Source organism: Entelurus aequoreus, linkage group LG01, assembly GCF_033978785.1.
Source record: "Entelurus aequoreus isolate RoL-2023_Sb linkage group LG01, RoL_Eaeq_v1.1, whole genome shotgun sequence".
NCBI classification, from domain to species: Eukaryota; Metazoa; Chordata; class Actinopteri; order Syngnathiformes; family Syngnathidae; genus Entelurus; species Entelurus aequoreus.
Window position 1 is genome coordinate 14,872,472 of NC_084731.1, and position 22,500 is coordinate 14,894,971.

The following is a 22,500-nucleotide window of genomic DNA, read 5'->3' on the forward strand; positions in this document are numbered from 1 at the left end:
AGGCGAGTCATCCAGACATGCCCGTGTTTCTCCTTCTTCTACATGTGCAGACGCTTGTGGAAATCACACATGAATACCTTAAGAGAAAGCCATTGCAGCTATTTGGGATACAACACTTCTCAGACGGCAAGAGAACTTTCCAATGTCTGGGTCAGCTGTGATTATACTTAGCGAAAAACTTTGTCCATTGGTCAAAGGAGAAACAACGAGAATGCGGGCTCCCGTGGATGTGATGAAAAAGCCTATTACCTGGCCATCGAGGGAAGACTATGGAAAACGGCGAATGCATTTGGACTGACAAAGCAGACTGTATCAGTTATTGTCCGCCATATATGTCGCGGACTCAACGTCTAGGTCCAGAGTATGTAAAAATTGGAGGTACCGAACCCCACCAGCTTGATATGCGCATTCACCGAACCCTTCTTTAGTGAAACATTTTTCAAATTTAAGAAAAGATTATATGTTTTTTTACTGGTGCACAAAATGAACCGTGCATGAACATCACCTTGTTCAAAGAACAAAACCAACACAGTGCATGAACTCACAACAAATTACACACTTTACACACATTACCATGAATTGATTAACGTGGACCCCCGACTTAAACAAAGTCGAAAAACTTATTCGGGTGTTACCATTTAGTGGTCAATTGTACGGAATATGTACTGTACTGTTTCATATAATGTATTCTCTTCCTTTGCAATCTACTAGTAAAAGTTTCAATCAATCAATTAATCAATCAAAAAACCCGCAAATTAGATGGAAAATTAGAGGGAACATTGTTTGGGTGTATCCATAATACGCCGATCGGGAGAAGTTTTTATTTACACGATAAGTCGGATGTGTCTTTACCGCCGTGGCGGAGGCTCCGCTGAACCCCTGAGGCCGACTCACCGAACCCCGAGGGTTCGATCGAACCCAGGTTAAGAACCACTTATGTAAAGTCACCAAAAAGGAAAGGACAATGAAGGTGAAGGCAAAAGAGTGAGGAGTGTCCAGACCAGGGGCCGTACTTATCAAGCTTCTTAGAGTGCCATTTTACACTTAAGTCCTGAGAATTTGCGAAATTTAGTCCTACTCTCAAACTTAAGAATAAAAGCTTTTTATCAACGTTCTTAAGTCTAAGAATCACTCCTACTCTCCACGATATTTAAGAGACCTTCAGAGGTGTCTTAAGTGGTTAGGAGTTGCCAGTAGGGGATGGCACTGAGGCGAGAGAGACGTGCGCAAACGTTCAGGGAACGGAACAATGTTTTTTTTTTTTTGATGACGAGCAGCTGATCAAACGGTATCGTTTAGACAGAGCGGATATTATTTTTGTCACAGATTTAATACTTTTCGATTCCTTGTTGATTTCTGCATGTGGCTGCAATGGGCTAGTATATATAGAGCCACCCACACCAGTTTCAAATTAGTTGCCTAATTAATTAATTGGAAAGAAAATGTTATGACAGTAGCGTATGTGTGTGGCCGTGAGGTGAGTGACGTCAGTGAGTGTGTGGGCGATAGAAGAGAGGGAGCGGTAGCGTGAGTGCCGGCGGGGACTAGTTTGTTTTGTATTATTTTGTAGTTTATTGTCAAAATATACACTCCCATTGTCCACTTAAATATTTCCAAGATATTTCTTTATTCTTAGACAACGGATTCCCTTCCGTGATTGGTCATTTCTATGGACACAGAAATGACGTCACCTAAAATTCCGTTTACGGCACATAGTAATGTCGTAATTCAGCTCTGAGTGTGACACTTAAGATTCAGTCCTACACTTCGCTGAAAGTGTGAGTAAGACGCTTGATAACTAACTTTTAAGTGCAGCTTTCAGCGAAGAATTTGTTTACTCTTAAGTCAACTCTTAGCAGACTTCTTAGGAGTAATTCTAAGAAGCTTGATAAGTACGGCCCCAGGGGCCGTACTTATCAAGCTTCTTATCAAGCTTCTTAGAATTACTTGATAAGTACGGCCCCAGGGGCCGTACTTATCAAGCTTCTTAGAATGACTCCTAAGAAGTCTGCTAAGAGTTGACTTAAGAGTAAAAAAATTCTTCGCTGAAAGCTGCACTTAAATGTTAGTTATCAAGCGTCTTACTCACACTTTCAGCGAAGTGTAGGACTGAATCTTAAGTGCCACACTCAGAGCTGAATTACGACATTACTATGTGCCGTAAACGGAATTTTAGGTGACGTCATTTCTGTGTCCATAGAAATGACCAATCACGGAAGGGAATCCCTTGTCTAAGAATAAAGAAATATCTTGGAAATATTTAAGTGGACAATGGGAGTGTATATTTTGACAATAAACTACAAAATAATACAAAACAAACTAGTCCCCGCCGGCACTCACGCTACTGCTCCCTCTCTTCTCTCGCCCACACACTCACTGACGTCACTCACCTCACGGCCACACACATACGCTACTCTCATAACATTTTCTTTCCAATTCATTAATTAGGCAACTAATTTGAAACTGGTGTGGGTGGCTCTATATATACTAGCCCACTGCAGACACATGCAGAAATCAACAAGGAATCGAAAAGTATTAAATCTGTGACAAAAATAATATCCGCTCTGTCTAAACAATACCGTTTGATCAGCTGCTCGTCATCAAAAAAAACAAAACACATTGTTCCGTTCCCTGAACGTTGGCGCACGTCTCTCTCGCCTCAGTGCCATCCCCTGCTGGCAACTCCTAACCACTTAAGACACCTCTGAAGGTCTCTTAAATATCGTGGAGAGTAGGAGTGATTCTTAGACTTAAGAACGTTGATAAAAAGCTTTTATTCTTAAGTTTGAGAGTAGGACTAAATTTCGCAAATTCTCAGGACTTAAGTGTAAAATGGCACTCTAAGAAGCTTGATAAGTACGGCCCCAGATATCTACATCCCTAGTTTGATCGATGCAAAATGTTCTTTATCACATTGTTTACGTGTCTAATAAATATGTGATTCATTTATGATGTCTCAGGTGTGATTCACTACAATAGGGCCCCACAGCGTACTGGATTCCGGTTCATTGAAATACCACAACACTGGATATTGTTCAGATAAGTTACATTTAAGAACTTGCACACAAAGCAACACTGGAGGTGACTATGACGTGCGCATTTTCCGCGCATGCGTACTAGGTCGCGTTGCGCCGGCGGACGGAGGGGGTCTTAAACGACCATTGTGTGTGTGTGGACACGGATAAGGTTAGGTGGGATTTACCCTGGATAACCTTAGCCAACGATCTCTTTTACAAATCATGTTTTATTTGATCTTTATTACGATGATGTTATCAGTATTCTACTCTTCCACCTCCCACAGCAGTTAACAGCATCAATAGACCCTCGCCGAATCCACGCGGTCGCCTGCCAAATTAATTTATGCTAATGTCGGCCCCCGTCCTGCTTCATTTGCTGCCAAGCCCCTCCCTTCTCGCCACTGTCCCACCTCGTGTCTACCCAGCCTCCATCTCCGCCTGCTCGTCAGGCCCGGCCAGGCGGGCTCTCTCACAGGGTGGAGAGCTAACATCTGCTGGCTGGCTCAGATCAAAGTGCTCCTCTGGAAACAGACCAAACACCCCCGCCTACCAGCAGTGGGAGTGGGGGAGTAGACACTAAGAGTGGATTGCACTGTTTAATTGGGGTTGTGCAGTGTTTGGAGGTAAGCTGCAGCAAGGGAAAGATTTGCCCAAAAGTTATTTGGGGACACGTGAAGAATTCAGAGAGCACACTGCAAAAAACTGAAATGGAAGTAAGATGAAATATCTCAAATAAGGGTGATATTTGCTTATTTTCTGTCTGATAAGATCATTCTTCTCACTAAGCAGATTTTATGCTAGAGTGTTTTACTTGTTTTGGTCCTAAATGATCTCAGTAAGATATTACAGCTTGTTGCTGAGATTTGATGACCTATATTGAGTAAAACATGCTTGAAACTAGAATATCAACTGTTGCAAAGCTGTGTCATCAACACTCACAAGTAGGGATGTCCCGATCCGATATTTGGATCGGATCGGCCGCCGATATTTGCCAAAAAATGCGTATCGGCAAGGCATGGGAAAATGCCGATCCAGATCCAGTTTTTAAAAAAAAACTCCGGTCCGTGTTTTCCAACGCACCGATTTAAATAATACTAGGGATGTCCGATAATGGCTTTTTGCCGATATCCGATATTGTCCAACTCTTTAATTACCGATACCGATATCAACCGATACCGATATCAACCGTGGAATTAACACATTATTATGCCTAATTTGGACAACCAGGTATGGTGAAGATAAGGTACTTTTTAAAATTTTTTGTAAAATAAGATAAATAAATAAAAAACATTTTCTTGAATAAAAAAGAAAGTACAACAATATAAAAACGGTTACATAGAAACTAGTAATGAATGAAAATTAGTAAAATTAACTGTTAAAGGTTAGTACTATTAGTGGACCAGCAGCACGCACAATCATGTGTGCTTACGGACTGTATCCCTTGCAGACTGTATTGATATATATTGATATATAATGTAGGAAGCAGAATATTAATAACAGAAAGAAACAACCCTTTTGTGTGAATGGGGGAGGGAGGTTTTTTGGGTTGGTGCACTAATTGTAAGTGTATCTTGTGTTTTTTATGTTGATTTAATAAAAACAAAAAAAAAAACGATACCGATAATAAAAAAAACGATACCGATAATTTCCGATATTACATTTTAACGCATATATCGGACATCTCTAAATAATACATTCCACTTTTCTGCTGCTCCCTAATTTCCGTTCTGCATTTTCCAGCACACCTTCAACACATCCACAGGTCTGTGTCCTAACCGTGAATTAAAAGTTACCGGTAAAAATGTCAGCTGTCTCTGTGCGATATAGAAAAATGACTATATGGTGATATTCGAGTATACGTTCTCACGCAGTTGCTTTTAGCTGCTGGCATTACACGACAGGCTATTCCCACTCCTTCTTGTGTCTGCTTCTCACAGACAGCAAGCGCACCTTCTTACACACGTCACATACTGTCACGTCATACGTCACATACGTATACGCCCTCTCCCAGCAGAGAGGTAGCGGCACGGCTAACGTTAGCCGTGTGAGCGGTAATAATGAAGGAAGAATTCATTCATTCCCAAGAAAAACAGCAGGGGGTCCATCGTCTGGCGGTGGTTTGGCTTCAAGCGGGAATATGTCGAACAGACAACCGTAATTTGTCAAGTGTGGGGCAAAAGTGTTGCTATAAAAAAGTAGCATTACTGCTAATATGTAGCATCATTTGAAAAGTCACCCGCTAGAAAATGAAGAGTGTTTGAAACTCCGCACGTCAACATCTCCATTGTGTATTATTCAAACTCACCTAATTCAGCTGGCTAGTTGTTATCAAGAGTACTAAAACCCTTTTCAACATGAATCTGGCAACTAAGTAGGCTAAATAACTTTAAACTTTAATACATGCTCGGCCAGTATCGGAATCGGATCGGAAGTGCAAACACAACATCGGTATCGGATCGGAAGTGGACATCTCTACTCACAAGTATAAAACTACTTTTCTTATTTCAAGCATGAAAATTAAAAAACCTTGACTTTGACACAATTGTGTGTCATAATTAAAACAGATGACAGCCAAATGGACTTTGCTGTTTTATTTTCAATGAAACAATAGAAAATAGGTACTCATATAGTAGTACAGTTGGCACAGTACAGTAAACTGACTATTTAAACATTTAACATGTGACATTTCTAACAATTTTGAACAGAAATAGTTCATGCACATTCAGAAAAATTCTTCAAAATTACAATTTAAATTTTTTTGGCCGGGGGCCGGGCTGTATTATTGCACTAATTGACTGAAAGGGCACGCACTTGGCGCGATGATGTCATGTTATCCATGGAAAAATGCATTTTTAGACAATACGATTTGCCTGAGCGGCTAGGAGACCCCGAGAGTAACAAGCGCTTGCCTTGTTGCCTTTCCATTAAGAACAATACATTAATTTTTAGTATAAGTTTGCTGGTTTCAAGAAATGTAATGCCAAGCGCATATCATTATGTCAAGATAATGGCACTAGCATTTACTTCATTTAAGAATATTTTTCAACATATTGAGCAAAAAGGTCTGATATTTGTTTTTTCTATCAAGAAAAGTTCACTTGTTATTAGTGAGAATATACTTATTTTAAGCTATTTTTGGGTTCATTGAAGTTAGCTAATTAGGGACCGCAATGTCCCTTTGGGACAGAGGACCCTATTGTAGTTGTAACGTTTTATTCTTTATTATTATTATACCGCCGCCTCTTTGAGCTGTAATTTGACCCCCTTAACATGCTTCAAAACTCACATCAGGACTGGCGAAAATTGCCAACTAATAAAAAAAACAAACCCCAAAACTCAAAATTGCGCTCTAGCGCCCCTAGGAAAAAACACAGACAAAACTGCGTGTAAGTTGGCAATTCCCCCTTCAAAACAAAAGTTTAGTAAAAACTGTCACTTTTGCCTCTTTGAACTGTAATTTGACCCCCTTAACGTGTTTCAAAACTCACCAAACTGGACACACACATCAGGACTGGCAAAAATTGCGATCTAATAAAAAAAAACCCAACCCCAAAACTCAAAATTGCGCTCTAGCGCCCCCTAGGAAAAAACACAGACAAAACTGTGTGTAACTTCCGGTAGGAATGTCGTAGAGACATGCAACAAAAACCTCTTTGTAGGTCTGACTTAGACCTAGATTTCATACGTTGACATCCTTCAGCAAAAATCAACAAGATGTTGGCAATTCCCCCTTCAAAACAAAAGTTTAGTAACAACTGTCACTTTTGCCTCTTTGAGCTGTAATTTGACCCCCTTAACATGCTTCAAAACTCACCAAACTGGACACACACATCAGGACTGGCAAAAATTGCGATCTAATAAAAAAAAACCCAACCCCAAAACTCAAAATTGCGCTCTAGCGCCCCCTAGGAAAAAACACAGACAAAACTGCGTGTAACTTCCGGTAGGAATGTCGTAGAGACATGAAACAAAAACCTCTTTGTAGGTCTGACTTATACATAGATTTCATACGTTGACATCCTTCAGCAAAGATCAACAGGAAGTCGGCAATTCCCCCTTCAAAACAAAAGTTTAGTAAAAACTGTCACTTTTGCCTCTTTGAGCTGTAATTTGACCCCCTTAACATGCTTCAAAACTCACCCAACTGGACACACACATCAGGACTGGCAAAAATTGCGATCTAATAAAAAACCCAACCCCAAAACTCAAAATTGCGCTCTGGCGCCCCCTAGGAAAAAACACAAACAAAACTGCGTGTAACTTCCGGTAGGAATGTCGTAGAGACATGCAACAAAAACCTCTTTGTAGGTCTGACTTAGACCTAGATTTCATACGTTGACATCCTTCAGCAAAAATCAACAGGATGTTGGCAATTCCCCCTTCAAAACAAAAGTTTAGTAAAAACTGTCACTTTTGCCTCTTTGAGCTGTAATTTGACCCCCTTAAAATGCTTCAAAACTCACCCAACTAGACACACACATCAGGACTGGCAAAAATTGCGATCTAATAAAAAAAAACCAACCCCAAAACTCAAAATTGCGCTCTAGCGCCTCCTAGGGAAAAACACAGACAAAACTGCTTGTAACTTCCGGTAGGAATGTCGTAGAGACATGCAACAAAAACCTCTTTGTAGGTCTGACTTAGACCTAGATTTCATACGTTGACATCCTTCAGCAAAAATCAACAGGATGTTGGCAATTCCCCCTTCAAAACAAAAGTTTAGTAAAAACTATCACTTTTGCCTCTTTGAGCTGTAATTTGACCCCCTTAACATGCTTCAAAACTCACCCAACTGGACACACACATCAGGACTGGCAAAAATTGCGATATAATAAAAAAACCCAACCCCAAAACGCAAAATTGCGCTCTGGCGCCCCCTAGGAAAAAACACAAACAAAACTGCTTGCAACTTCCGGTAGGAATGTCGTAGAGACATGAAACAAAAACCTCTTTGTAGGTCTGACCTAGACCTAGATTTCATACGTTGACATCCTTCAGCAAAAATCAACAGGAAGTTGGCAATTCCCCCTTCAAAACAAAAGTTTAGTAAAAACTGTCACTTTTGCCTCTTTGAGCTGTAATTTGACCCCCTTAACATGCTGCAAAACTCACCAAACTGGACACACACATCAGGACTGGCAAAAATTGCGATCTAATAAAAAAAAACCAACCCCAAAACTCAAAATTGCGCTCTAGCACCCCCTAGGAAAAAACACAGACAAAACTGCTTGTAACTTCCGGTAGGAATGTCGTAGAGACATGAAACAAAAACCTCTTTGTAGGTCTGACTTAGACCTAGATTTCATACGTTGACATCCTTCAGCAAAGATCAACAGGAAGTTGGCAATTCCCCCTTCAAAACAAAAGTTTAGTAAAAACTGTCACTTTTGCCTCTTTGAGCTGTAATTTGACCCCCTTAACGTGTTTCAAAACTCACCAAACTGGACACACACATCAGGACTGGCAAAAATTGCGATCTAATAAAAAAACCCAACCCCAAAACTCAAAATTGCGCTCTAGCGCCCCCTAGGAAGAAAACACAGACACAACTGCTCCTAGGAAGAAAACTCAGACAAAACTGCCTGTAACTTCCAGTAGGAATGTCTTAGAGACATCAAACTAAAACTTCTATGTAGGTCTTATTTAGACCTACATTTCATAAACTGACAACCCCCAGCAAAAATCAACAGGAAGTTTGCAATTCCCCCTTCAAAACAAAAGTTTTGTAAAAAGCGGTCACCTTTTTTCAAACATTATCTCCTCTGAGCGTGTTTGTCATGTCGGCTTCAAACTAGCACAGGAGAGAGATTGAACCCTTCTGATTAAAAGTTGACGAAAGAGTTTTAATTAACCTAGATTTAGTACACTGACATCCTTCAGCAAAAATCAACGGGAAGTTGGCAATAACCCCTTCAAAACAAAAGTTTTGTAAAAACTGTCACTTTTGTCTATTTGAGCTGTAATTTGACCCCCTTAACATGCTTCAAAACTCACCAAACTGGACACACACACCAGGACTGGCAAAAATTGCGATCTAATAAAAAAAACCCAACCCCAAAACTCAAAATTGCGCTCTAGCGCCCCCTAGGAAGAAAACACAGACACAACTGCTCCTAGGAAGAAAACTCAGACAAAACTGCCTGTAACTTCCAGTAGGAATGTCTTAGAGACATCAAACTAAAACTTCTATGTAGGTCTCATTTAGACCTACATTTCATAAACTGACAACCCCCAGCAAAAATCAACAGGAAGTTTGCAATTCCCCCTTCAAAACAAAAGTTTTGTAAAAACCGGTCACCTTTTTTCAAACATTATCTCCTCTGAGCGCGTTTGTCGTGTCGGCTTCAAACTAGCACAGGAGAGAGATTGAACCCTTCTGATTAAAAGTTGACGAAAGAGTTTTAATTAACCTAGATTTCATACACTGACATCCTTCAGCAAAAATCAACGGGAAGTTGGCAATTCCCCCTTCAAAACAAAAGTTTAGTAAAAACTGTCACTTTTGCCTCTTTGAGCTGTAATTTGACCCCCTTAACATGCTTCAAAACTCACCAAACTGGACACACACATCAGGACTGGCAAAAATTGCGATCTAATAAAATAAACCCAACCCCAAAACTCAAAATTGCGCTCTAGCGCCCCCTAGGAAGAAAACTCAGACAAAACTGCCTGTAACTTCCAGTAGGAATGTCTTAGAGACGTGAATGTATGTAGGTCTCATTTAGACCTATATTTCATATATTGACAACCCCCAGCAAAAATCAACAGGAAGTTTGCAATTCCCCCTTCAAAACAAAAGTTTTGTAAACACCGGTCACCTTTTTTCAAACATTATCTCCTCTGAGCGCGTTTGTCGTGTCGGCTTCAAACTAGCACAGGAGAGAGATTGAACCCTTCTGATTAAAAGTTGACCAAAGAGTTTTAATTACTGCTCCGGTTTGGATTTTATGTGCCGTCAGAGTCGGTCCCGTCCATCGCTGCTTGCAGCTTTAATTTGACATGTTGTGGAAAGTCTTGACAAGCCAAATTTTCTTGTTCTATTGGCAGATCATTTTGCTTAGTTCAAATAAAATACCCCTAATTTTTGTATATTTTTTTCTTGTTTTTGAACACTGACTTTTTGCAGTGCAAGATGCATGAGAAGGAAGGAAGAGGAACCAGGTGTGTGTTTCTACAACATCTACATACCTTCCTTGCACTCCAGGGCCACCCTGGACTCCAGGTTGTCCATCTGCAGTTGCAGCCGTTTGAGGGTGCGGTCAGCGTCGCGGGACTTCCTCTTATAGGCGATGAGGACCACGATGATGACCAGCAGCAGCAGGCCGCCTCCTCCTCCAATGCCAATGATGGCCGGCAGGGTGAGGAGGCTGTCAGAGTAGATCTGCAAAGTCCCTGGCGAGTATTCGAAGCCTCCAACACGCACCTAGACCGAGAGAGAGACCTTTACTTAGGTTGTCTTCTCAATTAAGGACCGAACCTACCGTATTCCCCGGACTAGAAGCTGCCACTTTGAACCCTGCGGCTTATAAAACGGTGCTGCTAATTTATGGATTGTTTTCCCAAGCTAACGACCATAGAGTTTTGTATTCATTCAAACTGAAAAGGCGTGTTATTATTTGTGCCATGGCGCCATCTTTCGGACGAGTTCGCTCACTTGGGTTTGGTGATGCTGGTTTAAAATGTACTTCCTGTTTCGTGCCTTGAACTGGAAGTAAGGCCGTTCATAGCGTTTCTGCTCAACATATATATATATATATATATATATATATATATATATATATATATATATATATATATATATATGCGTGGCGAAGTTGGTAGAGTGGCCGTGCCAGCAATCGGAGTGTTGCTGGTTACTGGGGTTCAATCCCCACCTTCTACCATCCTAGTCACGTCCGTTGTGTCCTTGGGCAAGACACTTCACCCTTGCTCCTGATGGGTGCTGGTTAGCGCCTTGCATGGCAGCGCCCGCCATCAATGTGTGAATGTGTGCGTGAATGGGTGAATGTGGAAATACTGTCAAAGAGCTTTGAGTACCTTGAAGGTAGAAAAGCGCTATTCAAGCATAACCCATTTATCATCCTCCCAGTAGCTCCACCCACTCGGCAGATGATTTTATGAATTTCTTTAATAAGAAAATTGAACTCATTAGAAAGGAGATTAAAGACAACGCATCCCAGCTACAACTGGGCTCTATTAACACAAATACGACTGTATATACGACGGACACTGCCCTCCAAAATAGTCTCTCTATTTTTGATGAAATAACATTAGAGGAATTATTACAGCGTGTAAGTGGGATAAAACAAACAACATGTTTACTTGACCCACTTCCTGGGAAACTTATCAAGGAGCTTTTTGTATTATTAGGTCCATCAGTGTTAAATATTATAAACTTATCACTTTCCTCCGGCACTGTTCCCCTAGCATTCAAAAAAGCGGTTATTCATCCTCTGCTCAAAAGACCTAACCTCGATCCTGACCTCATGGTAAACTACCGACCGGTCTCCCACCTTCCGTTTATTTCCAAAATTCTCGAAAAAACTGTTGCACAGCAGCTAAATGAACACTTAGTGACTAACAATCTCTGTGAACCTTTTCAATCCGGTTTCAGGGCAAATCACTCTACGGAGACAGCCCTCGCAAAAATGACTAATGATCTATTGCTAACGATGGATTCTGATGCGTCATCTATGTTGCTGCTTCTTGATCTTAGCGCCGCTTTCGATACCGTCGATCATAATATTTTATTAGAGCGTATCAAAACACGTATTGGTATGTCAGACTTAGCCTTGTCTTGGTTTAACTCTTATCTTACTGACAGGATGCAGTGCGTCTCCCATAACAATGTGACCTCGGACTATGTCAAGGTAACGTGCGGAGTTCCCCAGGGTTCGGTTCTTGGCCCTGCACTCTTTAGTATTTACATGCTGCCGCTGGGTGACATCATACGCAAGTACGGTGTTAGCTTTCACTGTTATGCTGATGACACTCAACTCTACATGCCCCTAAAGCTGACCAACACGCCGGACTGTAGTCAGCTGGAGGCGTGTCTTAATGAAATTAAACAATGGATGTCCGCTAACTTTTTGCAACTCAACGCTAAGAAAACGGAAATGCTGATTATCGGTCCTGCTAGACACCAACATCTATTTAATAATACCACCTTAACATTTGACAACCAAACAATTAAACAAGGAGACTCGGTAAAGAATCTGGGTATTATCTTCGACCCAACTCTCTCGTTTGAGTCACACATTAAGAGTGTTACTAAAACGGCCTTCTTTCATCTCCGTAATATCGCTAAAATTCGTTCCATCTTGTCCACTAGCGACGCTGAGATCATTATTCATGCGTTCGTTACGTCTCGTCTCGATTACTGTAATGTATTATTTTCGGGCCTCCCTATGTCTAGCATTAAAAGATTACAGTTGGTACAAAATGCGGCTGCAAGGCTTTCGACAAAAACAAGAAAGTTTGATCATATTACGCCTATACTGGCTCACTGGCACTGGCTTCCTGTGCACCTCAGATGTGACTTTAAGGTTTTACTACTTACGTATAAAATATTACACGGTTTAGCTCCAGCCTATCTCGCCGATTGTATTGTACCATATGTCACGGCAAGAAATCTGCGTTCAAAGAACTCCGGCTTATTAGTGATTCCCAGAGCCAAAAAAAAGTCTGCGGGCTATAGAGCGTTTTCTATTCGGGCTCCAGTACTCTGGAATGCCCTCCCGGTAACAGTTAGAGATGCTACCTCAGTAGAAGCATTTAAGTCCCATCTTAAAACTCATTTGTATAATCTAGCCTTTAAATAGACCCCCCCTTTTTTTAGACCAGTTGATCTGCCGTTTCTTTTCTTCTCTCCTCTTCTCCCCTGTCCCTTGCGAGGGGGAGTTGCATAGGTCCGGTGGCCATGGATGAAGTGCTGGCTGTCCAGAGCCGGGACCCCGGGTGGACCACTAGCCTGTGCATCGGTTGGGGACATCTCTGCGCTGCTGACCCGTCTCCGCTCGGGATGGTTTTCTGTTGGCCCCGCTGTGGACTGGACTCCCGCTGATGTGTTGGATCCACTGTGGACTGGACTTTCACAATGTTATGTCAGACCCACTCGACATCCGTTGCTTTCGGTCTCCCCTAGAGGGGGGGGGGTTACCCACATATGCGGTCCTCTCCAAGGTTTCTCATAGTCATTCACCGACGTCCCACTGGGGTGAGTTTTTCCTTGCCCGTATGTGGGCTCTGTACCGAGGATGTCGTTGTGGCTTGTACAGCCCTTTGAGACACTTGTGATTTAGGGCTATATAAATAAACATTGATTGATTGATTGATTGATCATTTATTTATATACTGTATATATATATATATATATATATATATATATATATATATATATATATATATATATATATATATATATATATATATATATATATATATATATATATATATACATATATTTATATATATATACATACATACACATGTATATATATATATACATACATATATACACATATACATATATATATATATATATATATATATATATATATATATATATATACATATATATATATACATATACATATATATATATACATATATACATATACCTATATATACACATATATAAAAATATACATATATATATATATACATATATACATATACCTATATATACACATATATAAAAATATACATATATACATATACTGTATATACATATATATATACAGTATATACATACTGTATATATATATATATATATATATATATATATATATATATATATATATATATATATATATATATATATATATATATATATACATATACGGTATATACATATATATATATATATACATATATATGTATATATATATATATACATATACAGTATATACATATATATATATACATACATATATATATATATATGTATATATATATATATATATATATATACATATATATATATATATATATATGTATATATATATATATATATATATATATATATATATATATATATATATATATATATATATATACACACACACATTATGGCTGCAACAACAAATCGATTAAAATCGATTATAAAAATAGTTGGTGATTAATTTAGTAATCGATTCGTTGGATCTATGCTATGCGCATGCACAGAGGCTAATTTTTTTATTTTTTTAATAAACCTTTATTTATAAACTGCAACATTTACAAACAGCTGAGAAACAATAATCAAAATAAGTATGGTGCCAGTAAGCTTTTTTTTCTTCCAATAAAATACTGGAAAGGATAGACTTGTAGTTTGTCTTTTTTTATCCGATTATTAATCGATTAATCGAAGTAATAATCAACAGATTAATTGATTATCAAATTAGTTGTTAGTTGCAGCCCTAATATACATATATATACATATACATATATATATATACAGTATATAGGATATACACAGTCACACAACACATCTCGGCCTGTTGGGGCATGGACACATAAAAAAAACATGGCTATATTCCTTACTATTGTCCCCTCCTTAATTCTTCAAAAGGCTTCTATCTAAGAAAATTCCAAATGCAGGAGGTAGAAAATAGACCCGGGCACCCCGCGCCCACCAGCCATTTGGGTCTGTATTGAATATCAATAATGCTGAAAAGCCCAGGAGTACAGCAGCCAGCCAAGACCAATGAAAAGCCTGTCAAATATAAATACATTCGCAAACACCCCAAGCAATACTGCAGCCAGGAATCAGGATGTGTGCTTTTATGCGTGCGGATATATGAATGGAGCGGAGAGGACGTCTCCAACGACTAAAGAGATTTAGCTTTTAGGATTTTTGGGGGAAAGAAAAGCAAAGACGGATTTGAATGAATGGGAAGAAGTGGATTGATGTAAACAAAGGCAATGAACAGAAGCTGTAGAAAATCATCTCAAACCCAGACGTTCAACAAAGGAGCGATGATATCACATATCTCCATGTATCAAATTGTATCTCCTAGGTGCGTTCACACCGCGTGACAATCGGCATAATGACAGACCACGTGGGAATGATCAGATTATTGATCGGCAGTACTCACGGTGACTTTGTGCTGGCCTGTCAGGTTGGGCCACTCACACAGCAACTGGCTCTCGGACAAAGTGAGGACGCACGGCGTCTCCCCGATCAGCACCGTGTAGTTCAGCTTGCTGTTTCCAGGAGCGGCGGGGATCAGGTTACGGCCCTGGAAACACGTGCACGCTGGCGTTAAAGACTATCTGTGGTGGCCCGCGCAGATCACAGACATTTTTAAACCACATTTGTGTCATCAACAGCCATTTTGAAATGGTGTAACCGTGGCAACGGTGCTTCAGCTTTGTCACGTCAGACCAAACCTTTCATTAGCCAGGACACCGAATATAAATGTCACTGCAATCAACCACTGCATTTAAATATGTTTGCATCCGAAATCTCACCTTTTATCTTAATCTACTCAGTGGGTGTAGTTATTCTACTTTTGGAGCTTGGATACTTGTATTTTAGTTTTCGGTCAAGGCTATGTAAATTTGCTCCTTTAAAACTCCAATAAATATTAAGAGAAGAAGAACATATTAGATCAGTGGTTCTTAACCTTATTGGAGGTACTGAACCCCACCAGTTTCATATGCGCTTTCACCGCAGAGTTTCCCACACATTCATTTATTTGTGGCGGCCCGCCACGAAAGAATTACGTCCGCCACAAATTAAAAAAAAAAAAATTTAAATTTTTTTTTTTTTTTTTTTTGTCCTGTCCAGCTTCTCAGGCAAATCATATAGTTGATGTAGATGCCCAAATAGGCTGTTCAGATTTACTTTACAAAAGAGAAGTGTAGGATACTTCTCTTGTTGCCTTATTTGTATTTGACCACTACTGTTTTCTGTTTATTTGTTACTGACTGTGGCAGGACACCTCTGCCTCTGTTTCACTTTATGTTGCTGGTAAATAATATGGTTGTGGTAGTAGGCTAAAGTTAAATTATTTAGTATGCACTAATTAAAGGGGCAGAGCTTTAAGAGACATTTTAGCTTTTATATTTTATAAGATATATTTTTTGTAAGAACCACAATTAATAAATATATTTCAGTGAATAACTTATTGTTCAAATCTGTATATAAATATGTACATAAAGTGTTGTAATTATATTGTAAAATGGATGGATGGATGGATGGACGTTTAAAACAAAACTGTTATTATTAATTAGTAAGTATACATTTATTGAACCTTTTTAGAGAAAATCATATCATTGTAGTAAATTATGCAAATTACTCGATGACGTCATGTGACCACGCCCATAGCCACGCCCCCACTGCCACAGGTATCTTGGCAGTTTATGGGAAACACTGCACCGAACCCTTGTTTAGTGAAAAATCAAATGTTTTTTTCTTAATTTAATCTTAATTTATAAATATTAATCATGAAATGATGTTATTATATTAAATAAATACTAATAAAGATATATTTTACAAACAGAACGTTACAGGAATGTACACATGATCCCATGTTTACATCTCATTGTGCAAAATGTGAATGTTTTAGTGGGAACTAAATGCGATATCGGAAAGGGGTACACATTATTTCCAAAGCAGGACCCCCACCCAGACATACAATACTAGTACACAGCTCATGAAAAACAATATGTTATGTTACTGTCATTGTAAGTGGGCCTAAACACTTATTTTAGAAAATAATCCCATGGAAATGACTGCTGTCATTTGATTATAATAATAAAACATCAATCCATCCATCCATTTTCTACCGCTTGTCCCTTTTGGCGTCATTAACTTGGTATTTAGTCAGGTTTGGGACAGGTGTGCTGCTGGTGTGGCCACAGTGTGCACATCTAAGTTAAAGTACCAATGATTGTCACACACTAGGTGTGGTGAAATTTGTCCTATGCATTTGACCCATCACCCTTGTTCACTCCCTGGGAGGTGAGGGGAGCAGTGGGCAGTGGTGCCGCGCCCGGGAATCATTTTTGGTGATTTAACCCCCAATTCCAACCCTTGATGCTGAGTGCCAAGCAGGGAGGTAATGGGTCCCATTTTTATAGTCTTTGGTATGACTCGGCCGGGGTTTGAACTCACAACCTAACGATCTCAGGGCGGACACTCTAACCACTAGGCCACTCAGTTAGAGGGAACATTGTTCGGGGTATCCATAATACGGCGATAGGGAGAAGTTTTTATTTACACGATGAGTCGGATGTGTCCTGACCGGCGGAGGCTCCGCCGAACCCCTGAGGCAGACTCACCGAACCCCTAGGGTTCGATCGAACCCAGGTTAAGAACCACTGTATTAGATTTTCCTACTTAATGATACTTACTATGCGGAAATGTGTTCATCGCGGTCATGTCTGCACGACTACTGTATTTTTCAGGCTGTCAGGCGAACCTAAAACCCTTAGATTTTCTCAAAAATCGACAGTGCACCTTATATACAGTAAGTATTAATTCTGGTTGTGGTACATGGTGTAATGATAAGTGTGACCAGTAGATGGCAGTCACACATAAGAAATACGTCTGGACTGCAGGTTGACACCTGTTCAATAAACGAGTGCCAGTAAGCAAGCCACACCAAAACTTTGGTGTTTCATTGGGAATATAGAACATTACACACGGCGCTTAAAAAAACATCAAAATGTTTTAGTACGACTTTGGTAAGTAAAGCCGCACCGCTCAATAGATTGTCGGAGCATTACGGCTACCATAGTCAGACGTACTGTGCTTCAACATCCGGTATTATTATGGTGTGTGTATAAGGACCCCAAAATGGCACCTATTAGGAGACATTATCTAGCGTTTTGTTTCACAATATTATCATAAAAAGACAACTTTAAAGCGCCTTATAATCCGGTGCACCTTTTGTATGAAAATAAACCCGTTCGTCAACAGTGTACTTTACAATCTGGTGTGCCTTATGGTCCGAAAATGCCATTCTATTACATATTGGAATGTTTTGCTGGTCTATATTAACACTTGTGTAAATACAAAGTGGTGTGTTGATGCACCAATGGAACCTGCTCATTGGACACATTTATATCAACCTTTTCCATGTCTCTTTCAAAAGTCATTGTCAACACCTTTGTTGGCATACCAAAGAACGTACTGAAAGAAATAAGGAGGACAGAGGTGAAGCAATGGTTTCAAACGACCACAGCAGCTTCATCAGTGACCTTGGATGTTGATTGGAAGGTTCAAAAGAAAGTAATAGCTTTTGAAATGTTTGACAATAGAATACTCTGACTCACCTTCTTCCAGTCACAGGTAAAAGTTGCCTTCTAAAACTTTAAAGAAAAACCTCGGATAAAAAAAAAGAAAAAAGGCTGTGATGCAAAGTCCAGCAGGACATTATTCAGTCAGACATAAGTCTTCTTTTTCTCCCCAGCAGAAGAAATAAACTAGCAAAGGTGATGCAAGAGAGCAGAAAGCCCAAAAGGTTTATTGTATGATGAGAAAGCAGCGGAGATGACAGCAAGAAACCCAGAGTCGAATATTAGGTGAAAGGATGTCATGGATGAGAAACAAAACAACAGATCAGTGAGCCCCATTCAGCAATAAGTTCCTAACTTTTCCTCTTATTTTTCTTCCTAAGAGGAGTCCATTCAAATTCATGACGTGTTCTTAAACGCCCAAATTGTTCCCACCTGCTGTTCTTAAGTAGCTGAATGCCAAATGGTTAGCGCGTATGTGTCTACCATAATTTGCACATAAACACGCCCTTATTTCCCCAATATGCATATGTTAACACCCTTAATTCCGTAATTTGCATAAGTAAACGCCCTTCATTCCCCATATAAGGGCACAATTCCGGCGGAAAAGCCGAACATCAGACGCACGGAGAAAACACAAACAGATTACGGAAGAGAAATTCGTATTATCCCGCGGGGGGGGGGGGGGGAGGATACATCATGTCAAAACGTAAGTTTTAAGAAAGGGGGGACTGCTGAGGTAGCCCCGAAGCGGTCAAATAAATATTCGTCACTTAGGGCACGATCTGCGGCATCTTGCAGTAGCAGCAAGAGTGTGTGTGTGTGTATTTTGAAATGTCTATATATTAAAAAAATAATAATAATAAAAAATAAAACAATAAAAATTGCGAGTTTGTTGTGATTAAATGTAACGTGTTTATGTGTGCATTGCATGGAGGTTTTTCCCCACTCCAGACTAGGCCCCCTTAGGAGCCCAGTCTAGATTGTATTTTTTTACTCATCTTCTTCCCCAGCGTTTGACCTTTTTCCCACCTTTTACGGGGCGCCTCGTGGCGACCCATCCTGTTCTGTAACCCTGTACACTGTTTGTTTGTCTAATCTTGAACAGGTTTGTGCTGAAAACATAATTTTGTTGTACTTGTGCAATGACATTAAAGTCCTATCCTATCCTATCCTATTGCTCATTTTGCTATATGTCTGTCTATCTATATCTATATCTATCTATGATATTAATTTAACATTAGACAATGGAAGTATAAACATCATTGGTAAAGTTACAAAGGACTTAAAGTTAGTTTCATTTGCAGACGACACAACTCTTTTCTGTTCCGGAGAGAAGACACAGAAGATAATACAAATAATAACAGAAGAAATTAACAAATAAAAAAAATGGTTTGACAAAAATCGCAGTGAAACTAAAATACTGCTATTTGGTAACAGTAGAAAAGAGCATCATACACGAATACAAGTAGACGGAGTAGACATTGAAAGGGTAAAATAAACCAGATTTTTGGGAGTATTAATAGATGATCAAATGAACTGGAAATCTCATATACAAAATTCACAACATAAGGTGGCAAAAACATATTTCAATAATGAATAAAGCAAAATACGTCCCGGGCCAAAAATCACTTCATATAACTAGTGTTACATATCTGAGTTATTGTGTAGAAATATGGGAAAATAACTACAAATGTGTGCTACATTCGCTAACCGTGTTACAAAAAAAGATCAGTTAGACCATGGGTGTCAAACTCTGGCCCGCGGGCCAAATTTGCCCGCATTCACCGCTAATTCTCATAATTGACTTGCCAACCCTCCCGAGAAACTCCCAAATTTCAGTGCCCCTACCTACTATCGTCACGTCCACTTTTAATCCAGTCCAACGAGTGCTGGCCCGGTCACCCTAACTCTTCCGGGCTGCACCTCAACCGACGCACGGAGGGGGGGGGGTTTGTATATTGCAACCCGGAAGAGTTAGGGCTGCATGGGATTCTGGGTATTTGTTCTGTTGTGTTTATGTTGTGTTACAGTGCGGATGTTCTCCCGAAATGTGTTTGTCATTCTTGTTTGGTGTGGGTTCACAGTGTGGCGCATATTTCTAACAGTGTTCAAGTTATTTATATGGGCACCATCAGTGTAACCTGTATCGGTTGATCAAGTATGCGTTGCATTCAGGTGTGTGTGCTTACACAAGCTGCACATATCGTGTGATTGGGCCGGCACATTGTTAGAATGGATGAAAAGCGGATGTGACGACAGCTCGTAGAGGACGTTAAAGGCAGTGCATTTAAGGCACGCCCCCAAGATTGTGGTCCGGTTGGACTACGAGATATAATGACTGATGAACACCTTGGTTGAATAATGAAGGTTGCCTCAGCTCAAAGCCTGAGCCCCGACATTAATGAACTAGCATCCAAGAAAAGATGGCAGGTGGGCACATCAGATTAAATCAGTGTGTTGCAAACTGAGCAGTTTAAAGTCCAGAATGGTTGGTTTATTCATTGTTATTTTATTTTCAAATTTATTAGCCTGTGGTAAAAGTTAATGTTGATATTTACCTCAGAAGGCTGCAAATAGAAAAGAGGCATTACATTTTTATTTAAATTGTATTTGATATGCCATTGATATTTTTTAATTATTATTATTATTATTTGAAACCCGATTTTGCATGTCACTATAAAGTTATATAAGCCTTGCTTGTTCAATATTCAATGCAAAACTTGTTTGGGTCCCTATTAAAAGGTTAATTTGTTCAACCTTGGCCCGCGGCTTTGTTCAGTTTTACATTTTGGCCCACTCTGTATTTGAGTTTGACACCCCTGAGTTAGACTGATACATAATGTTGGATATAGAGAACATACAAACACTTTATTTATTTAGTCAAAAATATTAAAGTTCGATGATTTTGGTAAAATTGAAAACAGCTAAAATGATGTACAAAGCAAACTATAACCTGCTACCAAAGAATGTACAACAATTCTTCTCAACTAAAGAGGAGAAATATAACCTTAAAGGAAAATCTAATTTAAAACTTTTGTATGCTCGTACAACACTTAGAACCTTTAGCATATCAGTATGTGGAATTAAATGATGGAATGGATTAAGTAAAGAAGTTAAAAATTGTACTGATATGATCCAGTTTAAAAGGTTGTTCAAATTAATAGTGCTTACAAAGTACAAAGAAGAAGAATTATGAGAAATACTTTCAACCTTATTGAAAATAAGATATTCTTCATCTCAGTATGTTAATAATGACTGACTTAATTATGTATATATTACTCATTCATAGGGATGATGTTTGATAAGAAATTATCGAGTTCGAGCCTATTATCGAATCCTCTTATCGGACCGATTCCTTATCGATTCTCTTATCGAATCCAGATAGGTTGTTGTATATGGAAAAAAACACAATTTTTGGTTTAACAAAAGCTCACTTTTATTTTATAAGAAAAAAATAAAATAAAATAAATAAAAAAATATTGACTGTTACCCCCCTAAAAATTAAAAAAAAAATTGACTGTTGTTACCCAAAGTACATTAAGTGGGATTTTTCAGAAAAACCACCCTAAGAGTGCTCTGGAGCCTTCGTAGATTTTGTTCTTACCTACGAACAAATCCCACCTAAGAAAACATTGGTGAATACTATAAACTTCGTAAGTGCAGTGTTTCCCATAAACTGCCAAGATACCTGTGGCGGTGGGGGCGTGGCTATGGGTGTGGTCACGATGACATCATCGAGTAATTTGCATAATTTACTACAATGATATGATTTTCTCTAAAAAGGCTAAAAAAATGTATACTTACTAATAATAATAACAGTTTTGTTTTAAACGTCCATCCATCCATCCATCCATTTTACAATATAATTACAACAATTTATGTACATATTAATATACAGATTTGAACAATAAGTTATTCACTGAAATATATCTATTAATTGTGGTTCTTACAAAAAATATATCTTATAAAATATAAAAGCTAAAATGTCTCTTAAAGCTCTGCCCCTTTCATTAGTGCATACTAAATAATTTAACTTTAGCCTACTACTACAACCATATTATTTACCAGCAACATAAAGCGAAACAGAGGCAGAGGTGTCCTGCCACAGTCAGTAACAAATAAACAGAAAACAGTAGTGGTCAAATACAAATAAGGCAACAAGAGAAGTATCCTACACTTCTCTTTTGTAAAGTAAATCTGAACAGCCTATATGGGCATCTACATCAACTATATGATTTGCCTGAGAAGCTGGACA

At 39.1% G+C, this 22,500-nt stretch overlaps 1 protein-coding gene across 3 annotated transcripts in view; it reads right to left on the reverse strand.

The window, feature by feature from the left end:
* Positions 1-22,500, reverse strand: part of LOC133648406 (plexin-A1-like) — a 155,580-nt gene that overhangs the window by 68,196 nt on the left and 64,884 nt on the right. For all 3 annotated transcript variants that reach the window (XM_062044473.1, XM_062044481.1, XM_062044464.1), the window contains exons 9-10: positions 15,095-15,238; positions 10,206-10,440 (exon numbers count right to left, since the gene is read on the reverse strand). In XM_062044473.1, coding sequence (XP_061900457.1) covers positions 10,206-10,440; positions 15,095-15,238 — 379 coding nt within the window. The remainder of the gene's footprint in view (positions 1-10,205; positions 10,441-15,094; positions 15,239-22,500) is intronic.